Here is a 12,886-nt window from a genome sequence, read left to right on the forward strand (position 1 = left end):
CGTAGTAGTTTGCTGCTGTGAACAGTAGTCTTATAAGAAGTGATCACCACCTATAATTATACACCACGTATTGTGTAGCAGGTGGTGGATTTACGATGTGATCCATGACGATTTACAGTAAAACGGCCAGAATTGCAATTTTCAAACTGCAATTCTGGCACAGATGCTGCATTTCGTTCAACTGCGTCCGTAGCTGTACAATCTAATTGAGATGGATCAAACATAAGGCACTGCTTACTGCTGTACCGGTAGCCTCGTGGTCACATCGGTTGTAGCGTATGCAGGTGGATATAGACAAATATTTAGCTAAACAAATAGGAAATAGTTTTTAACAATCATTTACGAGGACGGGCTGCCATTTTTAGCGTCTAAGGTTGGCAAAATAACTGCAACGCCACCAAACAATGCACGGTAAAATCGAGTGAATACATTATCTTATGCTGGGTAATCCGAAATCATAGGCTTTGCTTCATGCACAGACTCTTTGAAAGAGATACATGAGCATGCACTGCATGATGCACCGATAGCCATAAAACCTAAATCCAGAAGATTTACTCACTCAAAGCACTTGGCTCAATTTCAGATACACCACATGACTGAGGTTAGGCAATACAGTACAAGGAATATTAACACTAATGTAAATAGTGTGGCCCACTGTATTTGCGCATCCAGTTTTGACATACGAGATGAAGTATCAGTGTGGGCTACGCACCCACAGTAATGGTGTCCTTGGGTAATTAGTGAGGGCCACACAAAAAGTGTCATTGAGCGAATAGCAAGAGCTTCACTATTCTTCGAAGGCAAAATACCGTCACACTCCTCCACTTTATGGCTATTTGCACTGTCCATTTATACGACCTGTCGTCTTCTGTCACGAGGGTCGTTCGCAGTGAGCACCTATGATATTTGTTCCAGTCTGGAACTTCCAGAATCAAAACTGCAGCTATTCCATACAAAGCGCTTCTGACGATGTACCGAGTGTGACGTATCGCATTGAGTCTTGTCCGTAATGATGCCAAAATGTCCTTCAATGTTGAAAGTAGTATTTTCGTCCACTTTTACATAAGTCTTTGTAATGACGGTCCTTCAAGTCGTTATTTCTAACGCTCGTTTGAGCTTTAGCAGGTGTGCTGCCACACTGCGCTCGATATTTTTTCTCTCAGGGCTGCATACCACATCCAGCACCTGGTTGAGTACGCAAGTTGGCCTGGTTGAAGCCCTTACATTAACGTGCCTAGTTGAACACATTTACTGCGGGAATTTAATTACATGTAGTGTGTGTTTGCCGATGCAGGTCTAGATGCAGAAATAGTGTGGACTAAACGTGACGCACCCAAACTAATGATCCACCCACTCTAAATACACAGAATCCACAACGAAGGACTCTATTATAGACTCCACAACGAAGAAGATCAGGCGTTTAACTCCTGAAACCTAAACCTAAAACATGGGATTTTATAAACCTTAAAGCCCGCACGCGGGCCTCGCTTGATAGTGATGGCCATTATCGGTCCTGAGTTTGCACCCGCGTGCTCTGCACATGGTATACGATCCGCAGGCATTCTCGCTGCGCTTCGCGTGGGGTAAAGTTGGGCCTTAATCTTCATTGTGGAGTCAAGAGCCCTACGTTGTGGAGTCTAGCGGCAGACTTCCCAATACAATATTTTTTAATAAATAATATTGTATGAATAGAAGCTGCTATTATGCCTGCTACGGTATATGCTCCCTATTCCGGTACTGGTATAAATCAATCCCCTAAAATTTTCGATGTAATCATTTAAAGAGGGAAAATTGATTGGGCCTCTGATAGGGGTCTCTCGGCGCCAGTCACTTAATCTGCTCGCTTCACGCAAAACTCGCACTTCACACAACAGAACCCGCAACGAGCAGCGCATCTAGTCATGGGGAGATGGATGAAGATACAGCAGAAGCGTGGGCTTATCCATAAGGCAGCTGTTTTTATCCAGCATGACGAAAGAAGAGCTGGGTACGTGGGCAAAGGCAGAGTACAAGCTAAATCGAGTACCGCCACAAACTACAGTCTTCGACATCCTGAAAAACGCAACCAAGATTATGAGCGAGAGCTACGGCAATGGCAAGAGGCGTAAGCCACGACACGTGACGTCGCCTGCGCTGAAGAAATTGCTACTGGACTGGATTATGAAGGTTGAAGCTATGGGTGTGTGTCTTTCTCGCGAGTTGATTAATATGAGCTCGTGATATTCAGAAAGACTTGTGTGATGCGTGGGACCTGACCTTTTCGGATGGGCGGTTCACCGCTTTTGAACGGAGGCACCGACTAAAGAGTCGAAAGGTACCTGGTGATGCTCGATCTGCAGATTCTGTAGCGGTTGCCCTAGGCCGCCAGCGACTTCAGGAGATTACTGACCTGTACGAACCTAGGATATCTACAACATGGATGAGACGGGGCTTTGTTAGGCCATGGCTCCGGCCCGCTCAATTTGTACTAAGGGAGCCCGCGGCGCCAAGAAAAAGAAGACAAGAACCACCCTCGCACTAACTGTAAACGCAGACGGGACTGACAAGCTGCCGGTGCTTTATCTAAGGCACGCAAAGAATTCTCACTGTTTTAAGAAACGCACGGCGGAGGAACTCGGCTTTAGCTACCGTTCTAATAAGAAGGCGTAGATGACAGGCGTCATCTTCAGGGAGTGGCTACTCAATTTATCCAGGGATATGCGAGGGTGTGGGCGTCATATCCTCTTGCTTCTCGACAATGCCTCTTCACACAAACTGGGGAATTTTGTGTGCACTAACATTCGAGTGGAGTTTCTTCCCCCCAACACTACTGCGTTCCTACAACCTATGGACGCTGGAATCATCGCATCCTTTAAAATGGCGTACAGAAGAAAGCAGCTCAGGTGGGTATACGACAAGATTAAGGACGGCGCTGAGGTTGATAGTACGGCGTACGCTGTGGAGGCAATGCAATGGAGCAATGAAATCTGGAATGAATTGCAAGGTAAGCGTACCATTGAGAGCTGCTTTCGCCACACAGGTATTATCTTTAATGCCGTAGATGAACGAAGCAAAGATACCGATCTCACAAGCTACGGATCATATGTAGATATGGAGGATATTATTTTCCTTGCTTCTCAGTTGAATTTGTAGTGTTACCTTTATTAAATATATCAAATCCTAGGATATGGTCGGACCACGATACCGGAAGTAAGAGCATTTACTGTATCACTGGTGAAAATACAGATGTTTTGCTTGGGCAGTGGCTTTAGAAAATTGTAGATTTTGTCAAGAGTTAGACCGAGAATTCTAGTAGTAATATTGCGTTAGACAGACCACCTTATCAGATGATTGATATACTTGACTAGAAGATTTCTATTCTCTCTCAGCTTGCACCTGCCCTTCTGCGTCGTATTAGCCTTTACCTGAAGATACGCTCCAAGTAGTCTCGGCTCGCAGACAGCCGAGAGCGCTTTAGCCCAGCATCGCCATCTCTTTTAGGCACCGATTACTTGAAATAGAAACTAAAATAGAAGGCCACCTTCATCATCATCGTCATGTTCCCTGGACAACAAAAGCAGCGACCACCCGCTCCGATGACTAACGCATCGTGCATGGTAAGCAGCAGTTTCTTCTTTCTTTGTTGTAGAATGAGCATTGGTGTGACAATGCTTTTGAGTAGCGACACAAGCAGATGCTTCGCAGGAGATGCGTTGCTGCAATATACATATTTGGCTTCCGTCGCCTACCTGTACGTTTCCTTGGATCACTATTGATGCTTTAAATAAGTCCTTATTTACTATAATATACATATCAAATTGTGAGATGTTGTTATGATGTTGTCGCACATACGATATGTCCTGTAAGCTCAGTTTTACTTTATTTGCTTGAAAAAAAAGGCAGTGTTTCACACGGAGAAGCTTTGGATTTACACTACTGTGTGCAGTGCGGCTGCTTCATCATTGGCTTTACAGTAATAAAGAACCTCTGGTACGAATAGAGGATAGAGGGCTTAATATGTTCAAAGTTCTATTAAAAAAAGCACTTGCCAACTTGTTCTGCACACCATCGTTTAAGCTCATACCGCGAGGGATTACATGCACAGCATGTTCTTTAGAAGTCGATATGATGAAAACGATTTTTATTATAAACGTGATCTGCTTGCCGTTGCCACTTTTCAGTTTCAATACAACGAATTCCGTTCTACACTGAAATACAAGCAGACATCGTCATTCCCTCCGAGTTTACTGGGAGGGCGAAGAGAGACTCACTCATAAGAATTAATTTCAAGCACCGGCAAGCTGCTCTACCCAGCTCCAGCGAGTGGCTCACGAGGGCTAACCAGGCTAAGAGCATGCGTAGGTTACTGGCTTTACTATTGTGCTAAAACATAAAGCACTCTCACTCCTCTTTATACGATCAGCAAGTTGGCGTGGCATCGATCGTTAGACGTTCAACAAGTGAGCGACGATTGTCAAAGGTTACGGTAGACTCTTGCCTGCCTCCTAGTGTTACGTGTCATCATTTTCGGGCGATAGCTCATATTATAATGTTTGAGATGCCTTACAGGAAACTCCGAATCCCTCTCGGTATTGTTTTACAAATATGTTAGTTTTCATGCGCTCGTTATTGACGCACATCACCGTACACTCAAAATGCCAGACAAATGTACATGTACTTGTCAATTTGTACTGTACTTCCTCCGTCCGAAAATATAAGCGGGCTACCTATCTAAACCGTGTACACAAGATGTAAAAAGAAATTGTGGGCCCTGATGAGTCTTGAATAGTCCTCTTAGTACTTACTGTTAAAATATGAGGCTTTAAGCTTTGTAGACTTTGTTTACTTACAAGATTGTTTACTTAATACTTTGAAAATTTCATTTAAATAAATGCCAACAATATTTTGTAGTTGTATCACTCATAATTGTTAAATGATATCTGCGTTAGATAAAAAAAAACACTTTTATTACTAATAATACCTACTAAAACCTTTTCAAGTGTATAGTGGCCTCCCACCCTACACCCCCACTCCACCGTCGCAAAAAATATGTCGTATTCCTTTGTATTTGCGCGCGTAGTGTGCGACCCTTAGAAAATGTGCCCTTTTTCCAACACGATACGTAGCGTACCTTCAAGGCACTGGAAGCAGTGTTTGTAATTAAGTTAGCGCCGAGGCACGTGGTTAAGCAAGAACACGAAACACGGAGGAGCACCATGTACATGACGCCTTCGTTAGAAGTAGTAACTTAGCGATCGTTTAAGACTCTCCGCAGCTTTGAAGCGTGAGAATCGCCGGAGGTACGGCTCATCAAAAATAATAACTGCCATCCAAACCCCAAAGTTTAATTCTTTTTTAGCTAATAAGATGCACAGCTATAATGCGGATCCAATGAAAGCATCCCTTTATTAAAAAACGCGTTGCGACTACTTCAATCGATAGCGACTACGTTGGCGTTTAGAGTGTTGCCATGAGCCTTCGCAGTGATGTTGCCGACTACGACGCGTGCTTGGTATCGTTTAAGAATATTGGGAGTACGGTCTAGACAGCGTGCGAGCGAAGGGCGGCATACCGCCCCGACAGATGGCAGGGAGTAGTTAGTTTTTCTCGTTCGCCTTTGCCACGTCGACAAACCATAGTGTTGGTCCGCATCAGCAAATCCAGCGTCGTGTAGAAACTAGTCATTATCTCGGGCGTTGACATTAGAGCAGGTGAACGACTCTATCTCCTTCGCCATCCTCTCCGAAAATGATGGTCACACGAATTAGCACAGATAAGGTTTGTAATCTTTGTGTTCGCGTCCACCTCTATTAAATCGATTATACTTCATATGATGTTATGTATGTTCTTCTTCTTTTCTATCTATCTCTATGCAGTAACCATCGCCTCATGTTCCGTAGACTTCTCTTCACTCCAGTCCTCATCGGCGCTACTAACGGCTACATCGTCCGCCGAGGATGGGTCCGCATCAGGGTCGTCCGGTGTTGCCGCGACCACCAGGTGTGGTGAGGTAGTACGACATCTGCTGCGGTGTTCGGGCCGATCGAACTGGTCGCTGTAACCCCCGCGGCACGATCTCGGCGGGCAAACCAATCATCGGAGAAGGTCTGCAGTGGGGTACAGCGGCATGTGCCCAACTGTTTGATGGGGGGGGTCTTGAGCTATCCGCGTCCATGTTAAACGCCTTTGCAAAATTTAGGCTTTCAGTTTAGTGATGGCTCGGACTTTAAGAACACAAAAGTGGCCGCTTCTTGAAACGTCAGTTCAAAACGAAAAATGAACGGTCTATTTTAAAGGCAATTATCTTGATAACTCGAAATGGTAAATATTATCATTTTGCACGCCGTAGTCTTAAATCTGCTCTCGCAGTCTGTGGTGAGATACAGGGATTGAAGGCGGAAATTGACGATGACAGCATCGACGTCACACTCAGCAAGGTCTACTGAGGATCAGCATGCCCTCGTGTGGACTCTGGCTGTTTACTGCAGCGAACGATTTCTTGGTGAAGCAAAATCAGGAAACGTGGACGCCAGACACGATGGTTATTAATAATTACGCAGTACACGATAATAGGGCTGACTTACAGTGAGTAATGGCCTCCTTTGCTCGCAGTTTGGCAAGCAGATGGCTGACTGAGGTATCGTGGAGGGGGAGATAATTAGGAAGCGTCAATCATTATGTGTGAGGCGTACCATCTTCGCAAGTAACGCACCAAGCCCGCCATCACACACCTAGTGCGCGGAGGGACTCAGAAGAATAAGCTATTATTGGCAGATCTGGTCTTTACTATACTTACAATAGTTGCACGAGATACACAGCGATTATAGTAGTAGTGAAGGATGCGCACACAAGACATTTGACCGGGTATATGGTGCATCCAAAGCCAGCTCGGGAGATAAACGGACTCATATGCGGTTCTATTGTTGGGCTAAGAGACAGAATCCAGGTTTTTAAAGCCCAGCATGTATTCACGAATGGAGAAGGTGATTTCATTAGCTAAGCTCTTTTTACTTGGCACCAGTAGCACTTGACAGCTCCCAAAGTTCATCTCGACTCAATATAGTCGAGCGATCCCACCGGATATGATGCGGTCGGTAATGAGTAGTCGGGGCGCCTGGGTAGGCACTCTCTACCACGCTGTGTACGTGAAGAATTGCTCGTATTCAAGTACGCCGATGAAGCCACCTGGGGCGTTCAAAACCGGTCATTCACCAACCTGCAAAGCAATCACACGAATGTTAAATCGGCAACACATAAGTTTGCGGAAAGCCGCCGAGTTGGGTTCATTCGAGGCTACCGTGACGGGGCGTTGTATTGTGGGTTGTCTTTCCCGAACCATGGCAAGGTATACGTCGGAGGCACGCAGACGCTAAATTAGCTAGGGATGCTCCAAGACCACTACAGAAAGTCTGAATTTGAAAAGACGGTCAAGGAAAAAAGATACTTATCTGGCCGCACGAGCACTGGATGTAGCGACTACGACTTCTCCGTCCAATAAGGCGAATCGTTAGACATGAACGAATCAAATGATGAGGAGATACCCGGTGAAGAAGATATCCACTCGATCTCTTAGATGCTTGGCTAAATCCTCCACTGTGAACACTTAGTAAGAAGATCGTACTAGCGCGGATGCAGCCACCTACAGCCATTGGAAACGAAAGCGAATACTCTTATAAGCCTGAGCCTGAAGTCAATCACGTATATGTAGCTCCGCGCATTTCTACTGAACCGGAAACCGGAAATGGTGAAACCGAGCTCGACAAAACCGCGATCGATACAAAGGAAGTCGAAAGTGGCGTCTTCCATAAAGGCAGTGGGGAGGCCGTGCGCAAAGATGCTACACCTGATGAGACGACTAGCGGTGATGGAGCCGATGAACTTCACACTGGGGGTATTCTAACCTCAGATCATGCCACAATTTCCGCTCCACATGAGCAAAGGTCTCCGCGACTACGATTGCACTAGCTATCGATGCAGCATACATATCAAGCCCTTCAAGACCATCGGAATACTTGACTCAACAAGCGCAACGAGGTCCCTACAATTTCGCTTGGAAGGGCTGTCTTTGTATACCCGGAGCCTGATCGTGTATGGCGTTTACCCGTGACTCTCGTTAAAGATATGGCGGTGTATTCAGCCACATTGTCCAGCTCGTACACGTCATGTGACGCATTCTCATTCACGTCGTCTTCTAACGTTTCAATAAATTTGTTATTGGTTTCCTTAGGTTCACGTTCTCCTGAGTCTGATTCATCGTCAGAAGACTGTTAGGTCTGTTCTCCTTCTTTTAATCGTGAAATGTGTATATATCCTTGCCACGTCTTTGCTGCACGCCGGAGGCCAACCATTGAGAAACATCACCCACACACCCACAGTTATTTTTAAAGAATCCTTGATTTGAGAGCACCTGCAATGTTTTTAGTATTTTTGGTGGAGCAGCAGTCGCAAAATTGCATTGTGCGCTGGTGTCACACACCGTGCTCGAGACGGCTGACTAACCGAGAGGTGCTCCGATAGCTGTGGGATTGCTGCGGGCTCACCTTATGGGGGCTGGTTACATTCCTCTAGTGATCGAGTAAGAAAGTGTGGTCTTGAGTTGATCCGTCTTGACGAGACATATGATGATGGGGGTTTAGGAAGCGTGGAAATATTCAGGCCGCGGCCAGGCAGGATCGTCGACCTTAATCGGGTTCGATGTGATTGTTTCGTTATGGAGGTTTAAGTTACTTCCCTTGCTTGCTTGATCGCTGTCAATAGCGGGGAGCTGGGGACGAGAGCGACAGCAGTCGTACGGCCAGCTCAGTTTGTAAACGTTCGGAAGCCGCTGCTTCCCTAGCGAAAGATGTTAAGTGACGTCCTGTTACACTCGTAATGCTTGCGTACAACTCACGCCAGAGCGGGTAAATTACCTTAGCCCCAACAAGATTTTTTTAAGGACAAAAATGAGGACCAAATTTCAGTGGCCCTGATTGATGTGTCCTGCAGATTTATAGTCAAATGCAAGGAACAAGATAAATGTTTGTCATGTCTTCTTCGTTATCCTTCACGAACTTGACTCAGTGATAATCGAATCGGCTTCACTACGCTACTTGAAATCTTGCACTCCTAAGACTGATTTCACTGAAGTTTGTCCTAAAGTTTAGGACAAATTGCTGTTTGCTCGGCTTGTCACCTTGACTACTGGCTGCAAGCGCAATGATCGTCGGCGATGCCTGTTCGTTAAGCGAACGCTTGGTGCTCGTCGATTTGGAGGATCCAATACTCTGGATCGCTTTCTGGATGGAGGCGGTGCTCTGTTTTCGTTTGACTTGGTTGACTTGAGATGGTGTGACCTCTTGCATGGGTCTGGCATCTTCCTTTCACGATGAAAAATTTCGAAACAGGACTCGCCGTCACTCCATCTTGCTGCGCGACAAAGTGAAACATGGCAGATATCACACTCAAAGCTTGTTTTGTACCCTTTACGCGTGTGATTGCCATTTTCGCTGTCGTGATTCATTTGACAGCAGATAATGCAGCATCTCTGACGTGCACCCTGGATCCGGACCTGTAGTTGAACGGTTTGATTGGATACATTATTATGAGCAGATGAAGCGACAATTGTCCCGTACCTCATGGTGATCATTACTTTTAGAGAGCCGAAGATGAATCCACTCTGTGGATGACTCGAAGTGATTTCGTTTGTTGTACGCGAATGAAAGTTCCAATGTCGGTGGACCTGACCGATTCTCCTTGTCTCGAGCATCGCTAAGTGGGCGCGGAGAGCCTGCCTTCTTTGAAAGCACAACGGCAGCTTCTCATCAAAATGCGGCAAAACTGGGGAGATTTTGCTTGTGTTTCTGATAGGCCTTGTAGCTTGTACATAGTCCTCGATTCATCAAAAAACCGTGTGACTGCAAGAATCACAGTTAGAACCCATATTCTGCGCGCGAATTGTGAGCTGCTAGCTACCTGGAATAACAGAACGACTGGTAGGCATTGTACACTAGCGTCATGAGCAGACGAAGCCAAATTGTTGCACTAGGTGTCAGCCGGAAATGCTTGGACTTGACATTTTTCAGATATCTTGAATAGACATCGATCCCCCCCTTGACACGATTCCACAACGCAATTAAAGTTGGCATGATATGCTTGGCTGGAGGGAGTGGGTTTTGCCGCTCGTTGATAAGTTTCACTAATGCCCTCCATAACCCCAGGGTTTGTACCAGCGTGGCTTGATCAACACAGTGTCCTAATTGCTCAGTTTCAAACTCGGGAATGCTGGCGGTTTCTGTGTAAACACACTCCATGTAGCCCAACGCAATTGCCTTCAATGCACTCTGGTAAGTGTGAGATGCACTCTCGCTCACGACAACGTGAACAACTCGAATGATGTATGTAGAGGATGCATACACAAGGTATTCATGTGTGATCCCACTGCAAGCAATGCTGTGCAGTATCTGGAGGCGGTGACTGGACTCGGGAATCACTGCGTTCAATCGGAAGCCGGATCCCATACCAGTCAATTCTACTGTTGTGAATATACCATAAGCTTTAGCAGCAGCTTGTTCCTGCTGAACTGTGCGAGCAGTAGCTCGAGTTTTGTACTCCATTACTGCATTGAATCTCCCACATTGCACAGACACGGAGGCAGCAATATGATCCGGTGAGAAAGCAGCTACTGGCATATTGCTCCTAGAGAAAAAATTAGTTTCTTGTTTTGCTTCACTTACCTGCACAGTAAACCGTATTCTCTGAGCTCCTCGATATGATAGTGTGTGTGTATATCCAGAAATAGCGTGATGTGCGAGGCAATATTGACTTCGTTGGCGGTCCCAATCTTTGTAGATGGTGTTGAAAACGGCGCCATGAACCAAGTCTTCCTAAAAGGGCTGAGTCAACTGCATATCTAGAATCTCGCCGAATATTGCGACCAGGAAGAGCCTCCCCAGCATCATTTTGAAGAAGTCGAGCAATAAACGTTGCTTTGTTTCCAGATACACGAAGTCCCAGGTCACGGCATAAGGTTTTTAGATCTCCCAGCGTTTTCACGATTAGCTCTGCCTCAAGCAGCGGTGCTCCTGCGTTTTCACTGCTTCTGGTCTGGGAGGGACCCGGCTGTTGGCGATTACTTCCCAATGACAGTTGCAGTATCACTGCCTGAACATCAGGATCATCGACTGGATCACCTCGGTTACCATCACCGTAACTGTGAGCAATGGCGCTAAATATTTTTGAAGCAACCGAGCCCGTAATGCGAAACTTCCTGAGTAAAAACCAATCTGTAGTTCTTTGCTCCATCGTCAATTTCTGAATACCGTCTTCAAAAGCTGTAAGCAACTCCTCCCTACGAAGTGAGACTCGCTTCAGTGTCCGTGATACATAAGACCAGTTATCAGGTCCCGCGCTGGCAAACGTTGTGTAGCCTAATGCCACTTTTCCAAGCCCTGACCGGTATGCAAGTGCGTGTGCATTTGCAGGAAGCATCCCTGGTTGAACTGGTATACGTTTGGTGGCCCAATACGCAGCACGATCTTCTTTCTCTAATACTAATTTTTGGTACTGACTTGGTGTTTTGCCAAATGTAAAGGGAAACTTTTGTGTGCGCTTATGGGTACCGATGATACTTCCACCAGTGTCAACAATTTGTTGGTTGACAGCATGAGACTGATAACCTCTGTCCAGCGCGTGAAGAATACCTGGTAGTCGAATTTGGTTCTCCGTCGATGATCCACAGAGTGATCTCTGAAGAATCCTCACAATGTCCACGGTTGATTCGCCGTTGGCAGCCACATGTCCACCCAAAAACAAGCCTGTAACCAGCGATACCACGCCATGCTGCACTGGGCCGTATCTGCCAAACATTCGCTTGGTAAGATCAATTACCTCACAGCATAACACGATCATTAAGTACAGTACCCTTTTTCGGGTTGCGCACGTGCGTAAGGCCAATATCGTCCACTGCCTTTGAGCGCAAGCGGATCAAATCATCATCTAATGATGCTATCGTTGTTCCATCCACAAAATTAATGTCTGCGGATAGTCGCCGTGCGAGTTCGTATGCATAAGAGATGTCTCTGTCAGGTGTGAGCGGTGCCGTCCATTGGTCGGATCCTCCTTCTTTTGTAAACGGATTGCCACTTAAAGCTGCCAAAATAGCGCGATATCTGGGCAGTGGTAGTGCCTCTTCAGCAGGTGGATACAAAGCCCTATTGCTCTCGTCGTAGAAGAAGTCCGGGGTTACACCATAAACACTTAGCCACAGCTCGACCTCAAGAAACTTGTAGATGTCATCTGTAGATGCTGCTGCATAATCAGCCAGGCTCCTGTTCACAAAGATCAGGAGCCTTGCCAGCACAGTCGAATCCAGCCACACGAACAGGAAACTGGAAACGCTAACACCGTCGAGGTGATGCTGTGTAGTACCGAACATTCGCTGCAATATTCTTTTAGCGACCTGGCCAGCTTCTTCACGTGTCTTATCCAGCAAAAACGCATCGACATTGTCTACTTGAATGCGCTGGTTTATCACGTTGGGATACTTCCAGGATCCCAGGACCTCCTCTTCGTCTTCGCTGTCGGATCCAAAGACGTACGGAGCCTCTTCAGACGACTCGCTGTCAGACATGATGCCTTGGGTGCTTGTGTAAACGTGCAGCGCGACGAGCGCTGCGGGAATGCGGAATGCGGAATGCGGGCGACGCACGCTAGCGGAGTGACCATCATTCTTTTTTGTCCTTAAAAAATGGGGTTAAGGACAAAGGTGACGTGACTTTGTGCGCTCCAAAAACGATTTGGTCCTCTTATTAAGGACAAAATTTGTTGGGGTTAGCCTCTGAAGTTCTGCAATCCGCTCACCAGAACGATTTGCTCACCTGAACGACTCTCAGTTTAAGTCGGTTCGGAAAATAGCAGACACATTCAAAAC

The 12,886-nt window shown here is 46.2% G+C and overlaps 2 protein-coding genes across 2 annotated transcripts; one reads left to right on the top strand and one right to left on the bottom strand.

Annotated features, from left to right (window-relative positions):
- Positions 1-5,809: 5,809 nt before the first annotated feature.
- Positions 5,810-6,040, top strand: PITG_22826 (uncharacterized protein; the record flags this gene model as incomplete). Its single annotated transcript, XM_002904499.1, has 1 exon — positions 5,810-6,040. One exon carries the CDS (start codon positions 5,810-5,812, stop codon positions 6,038-6,040), a length of 231 nt encoding a protein of 76 aa, XP_002904545.1.
- A 5,805-nt stretch (positions 6,041-11,845) lies between these two features.
- Positions 11,846-12,586, bottom strand: PITG_07560 (uncharacterized protein; the record flags this gene model as incomplete). Its single annotated transcript, XM_002904500.1, has 2 exons — positions 11,846-12,252; positions 12,385-12,586. The coding sequence occupies 2 exons, from the start codon at positions 12,584-12,586 to the stop codon at positions 11,846-11,848; spliced, it is 609 nt and encodes a 202-aa protein (XP_002904546.1).
- Positions 12,587-12,886: the final 300 nt, after the last annotated feature.

This window comes from Phytophthora infestans, genomic scaffold (assembly GCF_000142945.1).
Source record: "Phytophthora infestans T30-4 supercont1.11 genomic scaffold, whole genome shotgun sequence".
In the NCBI taxonomy this organism is placed as follows: Eukaryota; Oomycota; class Peronosporomycetes; order Peronosporales; family Peronosporaceae; genus Phytophthora; species Phytophthora infestans.